At 41.5% G+C, this 20,592-nt stretch overlaps 1 protein-coding gene across 1 annotated transcript in view; it reads left to right on the top strand.

Annotated features, from left to right (window-relative positions):
* Nucleotides 1–20,592, top strand: part of LOC140493413 (kelch domain-containing protein 3) — a 220,787-nt gene that overhangs the window by 68,108 nt on the left and 132,087 nt on the right. The window contains exons 9-10 of the mRNA XM_072591833.1: nt 7,352–7,437; nt 7,539–7,620. Coding sequence (XP_072447934.1) covers nt 7,352–7,437; nt 7,539–7,620 — 168 coding nt within the window. The remainder of the gene's footprint in view (nt 1–7,351; nt 7,438–7,538; nt 7,621–20,592) is intronic.

A 20,592-nucleotide genomic window follows, 5' to 3' on the forward strand; every position in this document is an offset into this window, starting at 1 on the left:
GAACAAATGTGAGGTGAACATTTTGAAAGTTCAAGTACAGGTGGAAATTACACAGTAAATAGCAGAACTCTTCGGAGTATTGATATGCAGAGGGATCTGGATGCACAAGTTCACAGATCACTGAAGGTGGCAGTGCAGGTGAATAAGGTAGTAAAAAAAGGCCTATGGCATGTTTGCCTTCATTGGATGGGGCAGTCAGTATAAGGATAGGCACGTTATGCAGCAACTGTATAAAACTTTAATTAGGCCACACTAATGATGTGGATGATTTGGAGAGGGTACAGAAAAGGTTTGCCTGGACATTCCTTGCTATGGGGGATTTTAACTATGAAGAAAGTTTGGATCGACTGGGTTTGTTTTCACTGGAACACAGGAGGTTGAAGGGTGATCTGATAGAAGTGAATAATTGGATAAGATTGTGAATGGCATGGATAGAGTGGAAAGTATGAGGCTTTTTCTCAGGGTGGAGAGGTGAATTACTAGGGGATACTGGTTCAAGGTGTGGTGGGGGGGGGGGGGGCGGAACTGTTTAAAAGAGATGTTCAAAGGGCAATGAGTGCCTGGAACATGCTGCCAGAGGAGGTGATGGAAGCAGACACAATAACAGCATTCAAGAAGCACCTGGGTGAATATATGAATAGGAGGGAAATAGTAAAGTTCAGATCCTATGCTTGAAGATAGTTTTAGTACAGAATGGCAAAATGTGTAAGTGCAGTCTTGAAGGGCCAAAGGGCATATTCCCGTGCTGTTTTGTTCTTTGTTTCTTTGTTCTAAATGTATACAAATCTGTAGAATTTACTGCACACAACAGAACTATTTGATTAAACCAACCCACATCAGCATGTTCTTTCCACTCTGCACAGGATGTGAGTGAGATTGGCAAGGACTTCATTTGTTGCCTATCCCTGATTGTCCTTGAACAGAGTGGGTTGGTCGGCCATTTCAGAGGGCACTTAACAGTCATCCATCTGAGCAAATAATTTAAAATGGAATAAAATCACTGTTGCCATCCCATAAGTATAAACAGTTTAAAATGTATCCTGAATCCTTTAATGAGTCCTATGTTGTGACCGAGTGCTAAATAGCATTATCATCTCAGAGGATGATTTTAAGAAACCATTCTATCCATGGAGCTCATCCAGATAATTCCTCCTCACGTCATCTTTTTCCAAATCATAAATTCAGACATTCGTACAGCTCAGAAAAGGCCCTTAATCCCATCGAATCTGCACCGACATAGCTACCACAAACAGTGCGCTAATCCTAATTTCCTGCACTTTTTCCATATCACTGAATGCTATGATATCTCAAGTGCTCATCCAAATATTCTTTACAATTTCTAAGTTTCCAGTCTCTACTACCTTCCCAAGCAGTGGATTCTAGATTCCCACCAACCACTGAGTGAAAATGTTTTTTCCCAAATCCCCATTAAATCTCCTGTCTCTTACCCAAAAACTATGTCCTCTCATGATTGATCCCTCAACCAAGGGGAACAGATGCTCTCTATTTACCTTGTCCATATCCCTCATAATCTCAATCATGTCCCCCCCTCACTCTTCTCTCCTCTAAAGAATACAATCCAAACCTATCTACAGGGGAACCTCGATTATCCGAACGAAATGAGCGGGCACTATTTTGTTCAGATAATCAATTATTCGGTTAATCGATAAAATACCTTTCCTCTGGGGCTCGGAGTTTTTAAAGTCTCCTCCCCGTTCAGGAAACTAGCAGCAGCACACAGCGTGCGAGACCCCGCCCCCAACACTGACCCCAACCTCTTCCAACAATGCCCCCCACCCCCCAAACCTCGCTCCCCCACCCCATAACCCCAGCCAACCCCGCCCCCCGACCCCCCACCCCCTCTCTGGTGCAGCCGGACTGGACATCAACAACAAGGCTGCTGCTGCCACTGCAGCTATTGCCTTTGGGGGTTAAGTATCCAAATAACACACATACACACACACACAACTTTTTGCTGCAACTTTTTGACAGGTTCCACTTTTACCCCGTACAGGACAATGTTGGTCAGATTATCTGGGGAAGGTGGGGGCGGGTTTAGGATTCACCCCTCTGTAGAACTCCAGTGAAAGTGTGTGGGGAGAAAGGGAGAGAGGGGGCGGGAGGTCAGTCATTTGGAGCTGGTGCCTGTTTAATCACTGTAAACAAAAGACATGATGACTGTTGGAAACACGTCTTTGACGTAATGTTTCTATCGGGACCTCGAGATCTCCTTCGGATTTTCGGATAATTGGTATTCGGATAATCGAGATTCTCTGTAGTTCTCTTTATAACTCAATTTCTTCATCCCAGGCAACATCCTGGTGAACCTCCTCTGTACACCCTCTACTGTTATCACATCTTTCCTGTAGTGAGGTGACCAGAACTGCACACAATATCCAGCTGTGGCCTCACTAAATGCTCTGTACAACTACTACATTACCTCCTTGCCAATATATTCTGTGCCATGACTGATGAAAGCAAGTATCCCATTTCCTTCTTAACTATCATATTCAAGTGTTCTGCCAACTTCAGTGATCTGTGTATAATTACCCCAAGATCCCTCTGTTCCTCTAAGCTCTTGCCATTCATTAAATACTCATTCATCTTGTTTCTTCTTCTGAGTGCATTACCTAGCACTTACCAGGGTAAAATAACATCTGCCACTGGTCTGCCCATCTGACCAACCTATCTATATCTTCTTTGCTTTAACAACTCAACCAATCTTGGTGTCATCTGCAAATTTGCTTAAGATCTCCCCCACATTTTCATTGATATCATTTATGTATATAACAAACAATAAGATCCTAGTACTGATTCTTGTTGTCATCACTGGCCACCAACCTCTTGTCACCCGAACAGCTTTTTATCATAACTCTTTGTGTCCTATTACTAGGCTAGTTTCTGATCCATTTTCCAAGTTTTTACAATTCCATGTGCTTTAACCTTCTCAATAAGTCTCCTATCTGGGATCTTGTCAAAATCTTTGTTAAAATCCATATAAACTACATCAAAAGAACTTCCCTCATCCATACACTTGATCAAATTTTCAAAAGATTCTAACAAATTCACTAGGCATGATCTCCCTCTGATAAAGCCATGGTGACTGTCACTAATTAACCCGTGTCTTTCCGAGTGGGTCTTAATGCATTCCTTAAGAATTTTTTCCAGTGGTTTCCTACCACTGACTGAGACTCACTGGTCTATAATTTCCTGGTTCATTTCTACCATCTTTCTTGAAAAGTGGCACCACATTAGCCATCCTCCAGTACTCTGACACTTCCCCCGTGGCCAGAGAGGAATTTAAAAAATGGGTCAGAGTCCCTGCAATTTCCTGTCTTGCCTCCCATAACAACCTGGGATGCAGTTCATTTTAAACCCAACAGAGTCTCCAATACCTCCCCACTTCCTATGACAAACTATCCAAGTTCCTCATTGTCCCATTTCCTGAATTCCATACCTATGCTGTCCTTTTCCAGAGTGAAGACTGAAGAGAAATATTCAGTTAACACCCTTCCAATATCCTGCAGCTTTACACTGAAATTACCCCTTGGTCCCTAATGAGTCCTACTCTTCCCCTAGTTAACACCTTACCTTTGATGTATTTATAAAATATTTTAGGATTCTCCCTAATCCTCTTTGCAAGTCCTTTTTCATGCCAGCATTTTGCTTTTCTAATTGCTTTCTTCAGTTTCTTCCTACGCTTCCTGTATTCCTCTAGCGCCGTAGCTGAATTGATTCCTATGGACTTGTTGAAAGACCGCACTTCTTCCCCATCCAGTCCGGAATTGGCCTCGACATCCAGGGGTTTCTGAACTTATTGCTCCTACATTTCCCTCTAAAGGGTACATGTTAGACCCATATTCTCCCCAGCTCCTTTTTCGATGACCTTTGCTGTAGGCTCCTGACTTCCAAGGATCTGTTCCCAGTCAACTGGCCAGATCCTGCTTTATTTTAATGAAACTTGCCTTCCTCCATTCCAAAGCCATCTTTTGCAGGCTATCTTTTTCCTTGTCCAGAACAAATTTGAACAATGTTGAGTTGTGATTACAATCACTAAAATGCTCCCCCACTGCCACATCAAACAATTGACTGAATTCTTTCCCCAGAACCAGATCCAGCACTGTGCCATCCTTTGTGGCCCCCCTGTACATATTGATACAAACAAACTCCCCTTGATACATTTCAAGAAGTCCACCCCTTCTAGACCCTTAACAGCACGATTATCTCAACTTATGTTGGAAAAGTTGAAATCCCCTGGCATAATTACCAGACTACAAAGCAACCTCGATTATCCCACTGACATGGGCAGGGAGTATTTTGTTCAGATAATTGAATGTTCAGATAATCGAATGCTGGATAACACAGTTTAGCCAAGTATTGGGAACTTGTGATCTTGTTCAGATATTCTGAAATTCAGATAATCGAAAGCTGGATAATCGAAGTTGTTCTGTATTACTTTTATACACCTCTGTGAACTGTCTAAATAGTTGCTCCTCTATTTCCCACTGATTCTTTGGGAGCCTATAATACACTCCCAGTGAAGTAGCTGCCCCTTAACATTCCTAAGTTCTACCCACAAAGTCTCATTTGAGGACCCTTCGAAGATATCATCTCTCCTTATTGCAGTAACTGCAGTAATCCTTAATAATAGTGCTACACCAGTACCCTTTTTACACACTCCTTTGTCTCACCTAAAGATCCTATGCATCAGAATGTTGAATTGCCAGTCCTGCCCTTCTCTCAACCATGTTTTTGTGATAGCGACAATATCATACTTCTATTTGTCAATCCACACCATTAACTTATCATTTTTACCTATTATACTCCTAGCATTAAAGACCATCCAGCCTTGCCTTAACTCTCGTGACACCGAACATAGCTGAACTCATTGTGACTTGCTTCCTTTGCTGTAGCATGATGTGTTTCTGTTTCAATGATATTGTGTGTTCTCTCCCCCTGCCAGACTAGTTTAAACTCCTCCCAACAGCACTAGTAAACTTACCTGCGAGTATGTTGGTCCCAATGTGGTTCAAATGCAGACCATCCCATTTGCACATGTCCCACTTCCCCAAAAATTATCCCAGTGATCCAGGAACATAAAATTCTACGTCCTGCACCATGTGTTCATCTGTTCTGTTTTCCTATTTCTATATTTGCTACAGCATGTCACCAGAAATAATCCAGAGATTACGACCATTAAGGTCCTGCTTTTTAATCTACTGCCTAGCTCATTGAATTCTTGATGCAAGACCTTATTCATCACTTTGCCCATGTCATTGGTACTAATATGTACCACAATCTCTAACTCATCACCCTCCCCTTTCTGGGTGCCCTGCAGCCGTTCAGTGACATTCCTGACCTTGGCACCAGGGAGGCAACATACCATCCTGGAATCATGTCTTTGGCCGCAGAAACACCTATCTATTCCCCTGACTAAAGAATCTTCTATCACTATTGCTCTTCCTTTCTTCTTCCTCCCCCCACTGTACAGTCAAGCCACTTGTGATGTCAGAAACGTGGCCCTGACTGCAGTCCTCCAAGTAGCAGCACACTCATCAGTTTCCAAAATGGAATACTGGTTAGTGAGTGGCATCCCAGGAGACTTCTGCAATACTTGCCTGTTCTTTCTGGACTGTCTGGTGGTCACTCATTCCCTTCTTTCCTCTCGTCCCTTGAGCTGCGGTGTGACCACCTCTCTTCCAAATCCTTCCAAACATTTATTCTTCATTTATTCAATTCCCTTTTGAGGACAGCTATTTGGTCTATATGGACCCTTACTGGCAGTATATTCTAAATCTTAACCATTCATGGTAAAAAGTAAAATTGCTCATGTTGCCTCCAATTCTTTTGCCAATCACTTTAAATTTGTGCTGTCTCGCCGTCAGTTCTTTCAGCTTTTGGAGAAGTTCCTCATTAATTAGTTATTCTATACAAATCTTTCATCATTTTATGTATCTCTGTCAAATTATCCCAAGTCAAAATCCTAAAAAGTGATTCTTTCCTCCAGAGTAGTTTTAAGATCCAAGGGCAAAAATGCAGCCCATGGACAGTCCCTAAGTTAAAATGTTATGAAGCTAATTTGTGGAGCCCAGATGGGTGGGCAACATGGCGTGCAGAGTGATTTAATTAGTTGGAAAGGGAAAGTTTGATTTCCAGGCAGCATGTGATTAAAGACTTAACAGCAATCCAGGTTTGTTTAATATATTGCATCAGTTGTATGATACATTGATCTTTTACTATAAATTCTCCGTCCTATGATCCTGCCCCACTAGCTACTTGATAAAGGTGCAGTGCTCCGAGAGCTTGTACTTCAAAATAAACTATTGGACGAGATCCTGGTGTTTTATATTTGAGATGTATCAAGCCTCACGTGGGCCTGAGGTACATTCCTTCTTGTAATATATTGACTACATGGATCCTCAATAGCATAAAATGTTTTAAAATTATGTTCTACCTTCAGGATAAAGTAATTAACAAACAAGAATCTCTAAATTTATTTCAAGGTGGTATGGACCTGGTGCCTTTCTCTAATTGTGTGAAAGGTCAGCTGTTTTCCCTGTTTCGTCTCTAAGGCACAAGGGAAAGGAGCAGAAGTATGGATTCTTTAATGCAGGCTCAGAGCTGGCAAAATTGGTTCAGTGAAGACTTGAGTAGGGGGCATGGAAGAATAGAAATCGCTTCCAGGAGAGGATAGAGAGTGGGATCATGAAGAATGAGGTGGGGTGGGCTTGATGTATTTGTCTCTGGATGTTGACTGGCAGAACCTTGGCTGGCTTTGACTTCACCTGCATCTTTTTAATTATTCACACTGAGATGGCTGTCACACAATGTCCTTTACAAAGCATAGAAGGGAGCACAAATCCAAACCTGAAATTTCCAGAGTGCTAGTCAAACACTGAACACTTCTGTTAATATTCAACCAAATGAATGCAAGTGTGTCACATTGTTTCTTCCATAATAAATGTAACCATCGATGGATGACAACCATGTGGCATGCCAGTATATTTATCTCTCTAAGTTAGTCTTGACAAATAACAACGGGCATTCGTGATTAAATTAAAATCAATTAAAGTGAAATATTTACAATTGAAGTTTAATTGTGAAAACCATCCTGCTACATTTGTGCTTTCAGTTCTTAAGTTCAACGACAATGTAATTGAGCAGGAAAGGAGGGGCCGTTTCACAGTCTCCGTAGCTAGAAGGCCCTTTAATCGGGCACATTAGCAAATAACTGGCACATATATAATGGGCTAAATGGCCTCTTGTGCTACAAATTTCTGTTTTTCTACTATCTAATGCATAACAACCTATTTTTATTCATTAGTCAATAAATGGCATTTTGTTATTTTAGTATCATTAACATGGAGCCAATGTGAGGTCAAAGGTGAAGGATCATCTGGCAGGGGTTTCCATACCTTCACACCGCACCATGATAAGGTTGATTTAAAGTTTATTATATTGTTATTGTTGTATTTTCTGCAAATTCAGTTGCTTTGTTAAAATGTTTGAAATGACAGTGACAATATTGTTAAATACAGGACATTTATGTATTTGGTGGATCTTATCACACTCAAGGGGGAAATATAACAACTTTAAATGATGTTGTGAAATTAAGCCTTGGTAAGTACCTTGCTGGCTTTATTTTATCTAATATCTCATGTAATTGTGATATAAACACATGTGAAATTATCTTGACAAGAACAAAATTAGACTGAAAACTGTAATGCAGGAAACAAGACTTGTGCAGCTGATTCAGGGCAGCACTACATTGCTTTGACAGAAAAAAATGTTGTTTTGATGTTTTGAACAGCTTGAAGACAGCCTGCTTGTGTAATAGGTCTTGTGCAAGAATCTTTGTTGGATGAGGTTAAAAATCACACAACACCAGGTTATAGTCCAACAGGTTTAATTGGAAGCACACTAGCTTTCGCAGTGATGCTCCTTCATCATTGTTGGATGAGAATTTACTTCTTTGGTTCCATGTGTAGAAAACTCATGATTTCACATAAACTGCTTCAGAGAAAATGTCTAAATTTAGGCAATACTCGTCCATGAAGAGTGGAGTTGGAGGAGTTGGGGAGGAGGAAGGCAAAATATTTATATAGGTGCCAAATTGCAAGTTAAACGTGGATGTATTTATCTTATATTCAGCAACACGGATGACCCACTGTAAATCCTAACAGATGAGCGACTTAACAGACAATCAAGGTATTTTTCAATGTATAATTTCAGTTACATCACTGTAAACGTTTGCTATAAATTCTGTGTCTTACAATTGTTCTCTCCACAATCATCTGATGAAAGAGCAGTGCTCCAAGATCTAGTGCTTCCAATTAAACCTGTTGGACTATAACCTGGTGTTGTGTGATTTTTAGCCACTGTAAATAAGGCCTTGCTTCCTACAAAACTAAATATTTAATAATATTTCATATTCGTGAATGGCCAAAACAAAATACTTTTTACTATTACTGTTTCTTTATTGGATAAGACATGAGCCACCTATGATTTCCAAAGCTTCAAAGTGTGGTAAATTAAACATTCAATCAGAACATAGTTTAACTATAAATTACATGATAATTAATTTAAAATCGATAAGAAGCCACAAGTGAAAATATCACTGCTTGCTAACTTACAGAAAATCCAACTAATAATTGCTCCTTGTGTATAAAAGGAATAATTAAAAAGCACAATATTCTGATATTTGAATTGATAATTACATTGATTGTTAGAATTACATTATAGAGCTCCATGAGGCCAGTTGAACTGAATTACTATGAAACATTGCCTGGTAAACTAACTGAACTGAACTATGGTATATTTCTGATTGAGCATAGAGCTATTATTGAACATTTGTGTCATAAGACACAAAGTAATGAGGCCAGTAAGGGGCTTGATGTCCATGACCAAAATTGATGGCACCAATTATATCCATGTCTGTAATTAAAGGGAAATTATGTCCCTGCTTGGCAGCAGGAATCCTGCTCCTGCGGCTTCTGGCTCCATAGGGATATTTCATTGTTGTACTTACTTTGTCAGTATGGGTGGAAGTTAGGAACAGCAAGGGAGTAGCCACCTCATTGGGGGTTTTCTACAGACCCCCTAATAGTAGTAGAGAAATTGAAGAACTGATAAGCCAGCAGATTTTGGAAAAATGCAGATGTAACAGGGTTGTTGTTATGGATGACTTCAACTTTCCCAATATTGACTGGAACCTCCTTAATGCAGATGGTTTGGATGGAGCCATTTTTGTTAGGTGTGTTCAGAAGATTTTCCTTACTCAGGCCGACGAGGGGAGAGGCCGTTTGGATTTGGTGCTTGGCAATGAGCCTGGACAGGTATCAGATTTTGTGGTGGGAGATCAGATTAGATTAGATTAGATTCCCTACCGTGCGGAAACAGGCCCTTTGGCCCAACAAGTCCCTTCAAAGAATAACCCACCCAGACCCATTCACCTACTCCCTACTAATGCACCTATCACTATGGGCAATTTAGCATGGTCAATTCACCTGACCCGCACATCTTTGGACTGTGGGAGGAAACTGGAGCACCCGGAGGAAACCCACGCAGACACAGGGAAAATGTGCAAACTCCACGGAGACAATCGCCTGAGGTTGGAATCGAGGCAGCAGTGCTAACCACTGAGCCACTGTGGTGACAGTGACCATAACTGCCTCACATTTACCATAGCCTTGGAGAGGGAAAGGAACAGTCACAAAGGGAAGATATTTAATTGGGGAAAAGGAAATTATGACGCTATCAAACAGGAGTTGGGAAGTACAGACTGGGAGCAATTGTTCCACAGAAAGGGCACAGCAGACATGTGGAGACTGTTGAAGGAACAGTTGTTGCGAATGATGTACAAATTTGTTCCTCTGAGACAGGTAAGCAGGGGTAAGATTAAGGAGCTTGGATGACAAGAACAGAGGAGCTTCTCATCAAAAGGAAGAAGGCAGCTTATGTAAGGCGGAGGAAGCAAGGATCTAGCACAACTTTAGAGGATTACAGGCTTACTAGAAAGGAGCTCAGAAATAGACTGAGGAGAGCTGGGGGTGGGGGGGCACGAGAAAGACTTGGCAGGAAGGATTAGGGAGAACCCAAAGGCATTTTACTCATACGTGATAAATAAGAGAACGATCAAGGAGAAGGTAGGGCCGATCAGGGATAGCTTAGGGAACTTGTGTGTGGAGTCTGAGCAGATAGAGGAAGCCCTAAATGAGTTTTTTGCCTCAGTTTTCACTCAGGAAAGGGATCTTGTTGTGAATGAAAACTTTGAGGAGCTGGGACATGGGCTTGAACAGATCAAGATTGATGAAGTTGATGTGTTGGAAATTTTGGTGGACATTAAGATTGATAGGTCCTCAGGACCAGACCAGGTTTATCCTCGGCTGCTCCTGGAAGTGAGAAAGGAGGTTGCTAAGCTGCTGGTGAAGATCTTTGCTTCCTCACTCTCCACAGGAGTCATACCAGAGGATTGGAAAGAGGCGAATATTGTTCCTCTTTTCAAGAAAGGTAATAGGGAAATCCCTGGCAATTATAGACCAGTCAGTCTTACATCTGTGGTCAGCAAGGTTTTGGAAAGAATGCTGAGGGATATGGTTTATGGAAAAGCATAGCATGATTAAAGGCAGTTAGCAAGGCTTTGTGAGGGGCAGGTCATGCCTAACTAATCTTATTGAGTTCTTCTCCTTCAAGAAGGAGACAATCAGGTCAACAAAGGTTGAGCAGTAGATATGGTGTATTTGGGCTTCAGCAAGGCATTTGATAAGGTTCCCCATGGTAGGCTCATTCATAAAGTCAGGAGGTATGGGATACAGGGAGATTTGGCTATCTGGATTCAGAATTGGGTGGCTGACAGAAAGCGGTTGTAGATGGAAAATATTCTGCCTGGAGGTCAGGGTTGAGTGGTGTCCCGCAGGGCTCTGTTCTTGGGCTTTGTAGTTTTTATAATTGACTTGGATGAGGAGATTGAGGGGTGGGTTAGTAAATTTGCAGACGACACAAAGGTTGGAGGTGTTATTGATGGTATTGAGGGCTATTACAGGTGCAGCGTGACAGACAGGATGCAAAGCTGGGCTGAGAAATGGCAGATGGAGTTCAACCTGTATAAATGTGAACTGATGCATTTTGGAAGATTGAACTTGAATGCTGAATATAGGATTAAAAACAGGATTCTTGGCAGTGTGGAGGAAAGAGGGATCTTGGTGTTCCAGTATATGGACCCCTCAAAGTTGCCACCCAAGTGGATAGGGTTGTTCAGAAAGTATATGATGTTTTGGCTTTCATTAACAGGGGTTTGAGGTTTTGCTACAGCTCTGAGGGTCCCTGGTGAGACCACACTTGGAATATTGTGTCCAGTTCTAGTCGCCCTACTATAGGAAAGATACAGAGGCTTTGGACAGGATGCAAAGAAGGTTTACCAGGATGCTGCCTGGACTGGAGGGCTTGTCTTATGAAGAGCGGTTGACTAAGCTTGGACTTTTCTCTGAAGAGAAGGAGGAAGAGAGGTGACCTGATTGAGGTATACAAGGTAATGAGAGGCCTGGATAGAGTCAATAGCCAGAGACTTTTCCCCAGGGCAGGATTGACAGAGACGAGGGGTCATAGTTTTAAGATATTAGGAGGAAGTATAGAGGAGACGTCAGAGGTAAGTTTTTTATGCAGAGAATTGTGAATGCATGGACTGCGTTGGCAGCAGTGATGGTGGAAGCAGAGTCATTGGGGACATTTAAGCGCCTGCTGGACATGCACATGGACAGCAATGAATTGAGGGGTGCGTAGGTAAGGTTATTTTATTTTACATTAGGATTCATCCTCAGCACATCGTAGGCTGAACGGCCTGTTCTGTGCTGTATGCTTCTATGTTCTATGCTCTATGTTCTATTTCTGCCTTTAGACAGTGCCAATGAAGAGACGGCTGCTGCTTATAATACCATAACAATAATGGTGAATGTTGGAAATTTGAAAAAAAACATAAATAGCTGTAGAAACTCAGCAGGATCTGTGGAGAGAAAGAAGTGTTAACATTTTGGGTCCTGTGATCCTTCTTCAGAAACTATTTATTTCTATTTAGTATCTTATTCTCCACAACCACCTGATGAAGTAGCAGCGCTCTGAAAGCTAGTGCTTCCAAATAAACCTGTTGGACTATAACCTGGTGTTGTGTGATTTTTAACTTTGTACACCCCAGTCCAACACTGGCATCTCCAAATCTTCACTAGAATGCATCATGAAATCTCTGGATAAAGTGACAGTGGGATCATGGTCACGGGTAAACGTTCACCAGAGAGTGGACGAGAAAGTGAAAGGAAAGGAAAAGAGTTGGATCTCAGAGGTCACCTGAGGTTTACTTGATGTCAGGTCTTTCAATTGAGCACTGGGTGCCTTAATTTGAATAAGGGACCTACTTATGTTTGCTTGTTGATCCCCCTGTATGGTAAATATCCACCCATCACTGAGTTAATGCAAGCATTGGCAAGATGAAGGCTTTAAATGGGCACCTAAGAATCTCAATTGACTCCTGGATAAGATAGCTGGCCACAAGTTGAGGAGGAGTCATGATCCTTAGCCCTGTCACAAAGCTGGTCCCTTTTTACCTAAAGCTTTTCTCAAGGATACTGTGTCCTTGGTTTTTTTCAGAGGGGTCATAAAACACTCTTGGCCCTTGGCTGGGTTCGGTACAGAGATAAAGGCGTACAAAGAGGCCTTTTTGTTTATATGTCAACAGATGAGACTTTAGGCCAAAGCTTTTATGTTTTTAGAAGTAAATTGTATAAGTCAAGGAGGAATGGCCAGCTCTTAAGCTGAGCAGTTCAGTCCGGAACTGGTTAGGGAGTTCAGCTGTGGGCTGTGTGAAGAAAGGCTGCCCTTCTGCCCTTCTAACTTCGACCTGTAAGCCTTTGTTTCATTTTTTACTGTGCTTAAGGGCTTTGCTAATGGGACTATTGTGTATATTCGGAACAGCATAATTATGTCTAGTTTGGATAGACTTCATTCTTTAGGAGTTCTTTATTCTGTTCCTTGTGTTCATTGTGTAATTTTGTGAATAAATTTATTGTCTGTTTAAAACCTAGTAGTCAACCTAACTAACTTACTCCGGATAATTTTCACTGTACACTTACTGAAACAAATTGCAATGTTATGGTCTGGGCTGCCTGCTTAAGAATGTTTTGAGTGGTCTGGCCTAGTCCATAACAGCCCATACTCTCCTGATCAATCACACACTCCCTGCCAATGAACTAAGCATCTGCCAGAGATGTCAATTTTAATTCTAGAAATGAGATGAAAAAATAAAAAGTACTATTTGTGTCTTTTTGAAAAAGTCTTGTTTATATAATAAATCACGAATTTTGATGTTTATTAATGAAACCAATTAATCTTTTTATTCTAAGTCTGGTGTAGACAGATTGTCCATATGGCTATATCAGTAACTGGTTAAACATTTAAATTTATGTGGTGACCAGTAGAGTCATGGTACCAGAGATGGGCAATGTACTTCACCACCCCTTAAATAGGAGGCATGTAGAATAACCCAACTGGAAGGATGTGATTGGACGTAGGGTAATAATAATTGAAAAGGATAATTGGAATGACACCATGTTTTTGTGTACTAAAGTAAAGTTTGTAAAAGTTTATAAAGTTTATAAAATTGAAATGGTTTTTGTCAGCTGGTGTGGGTTTCTGAGAAGGAAACTTTATCCCTGACTGATTTGCAGAAGCTAACCAAGATTAGGCAAATTGTTTTGGCAGAGTAGTTAGGGTTAGAAGTAAGGAATCAGAAAGCAGATGGAGATTCATAGTCATAGAGTTGCACATTTCACAAACGGATACTTTGATCCAACTTATCCATGCCAAAAACATATCGTAATTTAATCTAGTCCTGTTTGCTGGCATTTGGGCCATATCTCTCTAAACCCTTCCTATTCATGAACCCATCTAGATGCCTTCGAAATGTAATTGAACCAGCCTCCACACCACTTCCTCTTGCAGCTCATTCCATACATGCACCACCCTCTGTGCAAAAAAGTTGCCTCTTAGGTCTCTTTTAAATCTTTCCCTCTCAGCTAGTTTTGGACTCCCCTACACTGAGAAAAAGACCTGGGCTATTCATTCTATCCATGCTTCATGATTTTATGAACTTCTATAAGATCATCCCTCAGCATCCAATGCTCCAGAGAAAATAGCCCCGGTCTATTCAGCCTCTCCCTGTTGCTCAAACCGTCCAACCCTGGCAACATCCTTATAAATCTTTTCTGAACCCTTCTAAGTTTCACAATGTCATTCCTATAGCAGGGAGACCAGAATTGAACTCAATATTCCAAAAGTGGCCTCACCAATGTCCCAGAACATAACATCCCAACTTCTATATTCAATGTACTGACCAATGAAGATAAGCATACTAAATGCTTCTGCACTACCCTTTCTACCTGCAATTCCACTTTCAAGGAGCAACAAACCTGCAACCGATGTCTCTTTGTTCAGCAATAGTCCCTAGCACCTGACCATTAAGTGTATAAGTCCTACTCTCATTTACCTTATCAAAATGCAGTATCTCACATTTATCTAAATAAAACTCCATCTGCTAATCCTCAGCCCATTGGCCCACCTGATGAAGGTCTCGATGTACTCTGAGATAACCTTCTTGATTGACCATCAATTTTGATGTCATCTGCAAACTTATTAACCATTCCTACTCTCTTGACATCCAAATCATTTATATAAATGACAAAAAGCAGTGGGTCCAGCACTGATTCTTACAGTAAACTGCTAATCACAGGCCTCCAGTCTGAAATATAACCTCCATCACAACCCTTTGTCTCCTACCTTAAAGCCAGTTTTGGATCCAAGTGGCTAAGTCTCCCTGGTTTCCATGTGATCTAACCTTACTAACCAGTTTACCATATAGAACCTCGTCAAATGCCTTGATGAAGTCCATGTAGAAAACAAAAACTGATCTGCCTTCATCAGTCTTCTTTATCACTTCTTCAAAAATCTCAATCAAGTTAGTGAGACATAATTTCTCATGCATAAAGCCATGTTGACTATTCCTAACAAAAACAGAAAAGAATTGAGTCGAGATTTCTCCCCTTGTCCAATCTCTTCCAATTTATATCTGCTTATCGCTTAACGTCAGCTTCAGAATTTCCAGCTTGCAGGCTGTAACTGCCTCCTCTTTATCATGGAAGTGCAATCCCTTTACAAGTCTATCCCAGATCAAGGTGGTTTCAGGGCTCTCCATGTTTTCTTGGAATAAAATGAGCCGAAACATCCCCACCCACCACCAGCCTCCTCCACCTGGTCAAGCTCATCCTCACCTTCTGTTTGGATGAGGAGACACTCCACTCATGAGCATCCCAGGTGTCCACCTGTTTTGAACAATGTGCTTTTCCTCCCTCTGTCATCCAGACAGCCCTCCACCACACCACCTCTATTCCCAGTTTCATCGCTCTAAACACCCCCTCCCAACGCAATAAAGACAGAGTTGTCCCTTGTCCTTACCTACCACCCCACAAGTCTCTGCATCCAACGCATCATGCTTAAACACTTCTGCCAACTCCAACTGGACCCCAGAACCAAGAACATCTTCCCCTCCATACCCTTCTCTGTCTTCCACAAGGACCATTCCCTTCGACAATCCTTGGTTTGCACCACTCTCCCCATTGACACCCCTCCCCACCCCCACAAACTCCCAGATACCTTCTCCTGCAACCAGAAAAGATGCAAAACCTGCCAGTACGCCACCCCCCTCATCTCCATCCAGGGTCCCAAACATTCCTTCCAGGTGAGACAGAGGTTAACCTGTCTTTCTTCTAACCTAGTTTACTGCATCAGGTGCTCCCGATATGCTCTTCTCTGCATCGGGGAGACCGAACGTAAACTTAGTGAGCAGTTCACCAAGCATAACAGTCGGGCCCGCAGGGGCCAACCGGACCTCCCAGTCAACGCCCATTTCAATTTCCCTAACCACTCCCTTTCCGACATGACCATCCTTGGCCTCCTCCATTGCTAAAACGATCCACAGCGCAAATTGAAGGAACAATACCTCATCTTCTGCCTGGGCAGCCGACAGCCCAGAGGATTCAACATTGAGTTCTCCAATTTCAAATAATCTCCCTTCCCATTTCTGACTCCATTTCCTGCCCTTCCCATCCCTTCCACTGCTCCCTGCCACTAACGGGATTTATTCCTCCCATTGACCAATGCATTCATACCCTCTACCTATCTTCCCCTATCCCCACTTCACCAACCTGCCCCAGCCACCCCCTTTATCTGCAGTTCCCCTACACCTGCCCCCGGTCCTGAAGGAGGGTTACACCCGAAACATCAATTTCTCCACCTCCTGATGCTGCCTGGCTTGCTGTGTTCTTCCAGCCTCCTGCTGGTCTATTCTAGACCAGGTAGGATGGCAGCTTCACTCCCTAAAGGACATTAGTGAATCAGATGGATTTTCCTGACAATCAACATGTTCGGCATTCGACTCTTAACTCCAGATTTATTTTCCTTTTTAATTGAATTCAAATTCCACCATCTGCCGTGTTGGTATCAAACCCAGGTCCCCGGAGCATTATCTGGGTCACTAGATTAATAGTCCAGTGATAATATCACTAGACCATCACCTCCCCTTAACCACCACTGATGTCAGGCTTACTGGTCTATAGTTCTCTGTCTTTTCCTTGCCACCTACCTTCAATAATAGCACCATATCAGCTACCCTTCAGTTTTCCAGCAGCTCACCCATTGTTGTTGATGATGCAAGTATCTCTGAAAGGGGCCTGGGGATTTATCCACCTTTATACATTTTAAGATGTCCAGCACCTCCTCCTTGTAATAAGGACACTTTTCAAGATATCACTTTTCATTTCTCCAAGTTCTCCAGCTTCCATATGCATCTCTACAATAAATACTGATGCAAAATACTCATTTAGTATCTCATCCACCTTCTACACATATAGTCAGCCTTGTTGACCTTTAAGGGGCCCTATTCTCTTCCTAGTTACTCTTTTGCCCTTAAAATATTTGTAGAATCCCTTTAGATTCTCCTTAACCCTATTTGCCAAAGCTGTCTCATGTCCCCTTTATGCCCTCCTGATTTTCCTCTTGACCATACTCCTAATGCCCTTATACTCCTCAAGGGAATCACTCAATCCCAATTGTCTATACCTGATATGTGCCTCCTTCTTTTTCTTACCCAGAGCCTAAATTTCTCTTATCATCCAGCATTCCTTACACATACCAGCCATGCCCTTCACACGAACAGGAACATACTGCCTTTGGACTCTATTATCTTATTTTTGAAGGCCTCCCAGTGTCCAACTGTCCTTTTACCTGTGTTTAGCCTTTCCAAATCAACTGTTGAATGTTCATGCCTAATGTCATAGTTAAGGTAATAGCACAGCATTTGAAATTGGAAGAATGAGAAAGCAATTCAGATGGAATTTCAGTTCAGAAGGGAGGAAGGCAGAAGATAGGAAACTATAGACCAGTGAGCCTGACCTCGGTTGTCAGTCAGATCTTAAGGTCCATTATAAGGGTGAGATTGCGGAGAACTTCGAAGTGCAATGGAGCCAGCATGGCTGTGTCAAAGGTTCAAGCCTTACAATTCTGTTGGTATTCTCTGATTAGAATTGCAGAGGGGAAAATACACCATAAGCCAGAAAAGAGAATGGGAGCGAGAAAGAAAATAGTTTTTAAAATACCGTGTTATGAACCAGGCCAGACACCCTCAAAACATTTCAAGAAGGTAGCCTGGACCTTAACCTTGCTGGGTGTTTTAAGTGGGTGTAAAGTGGGTATTCTAGGAGAGTATTAGCTGGTCAAACCACTTAGCTTTAAACAAAACAATTTATTTACAAAATTACCGAATGAAACACAAACAAAAGAGAACAGAATACCAAATGACTTGTCCTATCCGAAAACCCAACAGTCTATCCTAACTTAATGATGCTGTTCCAAATATTTACAACAATCCCCATAAAAACCCCTTGGCACAAAAGGTAAAATCAAACACGGTTCTTACAGGATAGAGGTCAGAGAGAGAGAGTACCAGCCTGGTCCTGCTTCTTTAGGTCCAGCAGCTTTTTTCCACACTCCTGCTAAAAACCAAACCAAATCAAACCAGAGAAAAGCTGAGCTGGGAGAACTGTCCACTCCCCTTTCATTGTACAAGTCTTTTTGAACTTGAAAGCCTTCTGCTTGAGACAGTATCTGTTAGCTATAAACACATTGGCCCTAAAACCCTTCATTTCCAGACTTTTTGGAGTCTGTGTCATTTACGGCCCTCTGAAAAACAGCTAAGATCAGCATAACCTTGCTAAAGGAGCAATTATGTCACACCTCACCCCTTGAAAAAATAATGAACCATCAATATCCAAAGATGGCTTCATTTAAAAACCCCTTAAACCTAGATTGTTAGTACATTACATTGACTGTAACCATGCAAACATGCACAACTACATTCCATTCCAGAACTACATTCTGTTGTATTTCTGCCACCTAAGTCCTCCGTTTCTCATTCGAATCTCGACAATGCATCGGCAATCACATTTTTTTGTCCTGCCACATGCACAATTTTCAAATTCATTGGCTTTAACAACAAGCTCCATCTAAACAATCTGGTATTTTTGTCCTATATTTCTCCACAAAACAATGGGTTATGATCAGTGTGTATATCGTCTCAGATGAGTTGCTGCTAACATAAACACTGAAGTGTTGTAATGCCAGCTCCAAACTCAAATTCTCCTTCTCAACCATTGAATATTTCTGCTGATGAACGTTCAGTTTCCTGGGGAAATACCTGATAGATCTTTCTATCTTCTTGTCATCTTCCTGTAAGAGCACAGCACCAACACCCACATTACTTGCATCGATAGCCACCTTGAATGGCTTGGTGTAATTAGGTATGGCTAACATGGGGCAGTGGTTAACACAACTTTACACAGTCAAATGCCTTCTGACAGTTCGCTGTCCACTGAAACTTCGTGCCTTTCTTTAGCAATTCAGTAAGTAGAGCAGCCACACTGCTACAATTTGGTATGAATTTTCGATAAAATCCACTCATTCCCAGGAACTGCAGCGATGCTTTCTTTGTCAATGGTATGGGAAACTCCCCAATTACCTTTGTTTTTACATTTCGTGGGGCCATTTGTCCATGTCCAATAACATGGCCCAGGAAGGTGCCTTGGGCTTTGGCAAACTCTTATCACTAAGCCTGCTTTTCAAAATTGATCAAATAATTCTGATAAATGCTGTAAATGTTCTTTCCATGTGTGACTAAAAACCACCAGATCATAGATATATACGACACAGTTAGGTAATCCAGCAATGACCTTATTAGTTAGTCTTGGAAACGTGGCTGGTACATTTTTTATGCCAAAAGCCAAAATTGCCTTTGCTCTTTCTGCCAATATCCTCTGAGCAAATCCAACCTAGCAATATAAGTTGCTTGACCCACCTTCTCAACACAGTTTTCCAAAAGCAGAATCAAATATGCATCAGTCTTTGTAAATGCATTGACTTTGTGACAGTCCACACATAATCGTTGGGTACCATCTGGTTTTAGCACCATTACTATGGGTGAGCTTCAGTCACTGTAACTCACTTCAGTTATGTCGTCTTGGAGTATGCATTCAATCTCCTTTTGATCCTGTGCCAACTTTAGAGGGTTATGCATATAAAGATGTTGTTTAATCAGAACAGCATCTCCTATATCTACATGCATAATTAGGCTAATACTTCCCAGCTTATTTCCACTTATCTCCCCATGTGATGGTAATAACTCTTTCAGGTCATTTCAATTTTCCTCTGGAAGGTAATTTATCCCAATTTTTGACAACCTCCTCATTATCCAATTTAATTTGAGGAATGTCCAATTCAGATTCCTCTGAATTTCGTTCTTCCCTCTGTGTTGTAATCAATGACACATTCTCCTCTTGCTTTCCTTCCCTGTCAAATACCTTTTGAGCATATTCATATAATACACTGTGAGATTTCTTTCTGTCTGGAGTCCCTATCAAGTAGTTCACCTCACTCAATGTCCTTTTGATTTGATAATGTCCACTAAATCTTGCTTTTAAAGGTTTACCTAACACTGGAAGTAGTGCCAATACTTTATCTTGTTGTTCCTGAATACATTGTGTAGGTGCTTTACCTCGGCTTCTCGTCATTCCTGGGTGCTGCAGTGCATTGTGGCTTATTTAAGTAATTACAGAAAAAGAACCAGAAGTGATCACACCAACCAAAACAGACCAAGACACATAAATAGAAAGTGGGACAGAACATTTGCGCTTCATCGGAGGCTCACTGATGATGTTACCCAACATGGTGACGAAACGTCTGAGAACAGATCTACCAGCTCAGTGAGCAAATTTACAACCTGATAGTCTTTAATGTCTGATGCCACCTTTCTATCGTTCCCTGCAATTCTGGATGCTATGCTGTAGTTTTGGATTGTTTTATTCCCAAGCTATCCATAACTTCCTTGAATAATTTTGATGTGAAGTTTGACCCTTGATCTGATTGTATCTCTGTAGGTAATCCGTAATAGTGAAAACTTTGGGTAATTCCTTTACGATCCTTTTAGCTGTGATATTGTGTAAT

This window comes from Chiloscyllium punctatum, chromosome 2 (assembly GCF_047496795.1).
Source record: "Chiloscyllium punctatum isolate Juve2018m chromosome 2, sChiPun1.3, whole genome shotgun sequence".
NCBI lineage: Eukaryota > Metazoa > Chordata > Chondrichthyes > Orectolobiformes > Hemiscylliidae > Chiloscyllium > Chiloscyllium punctatum.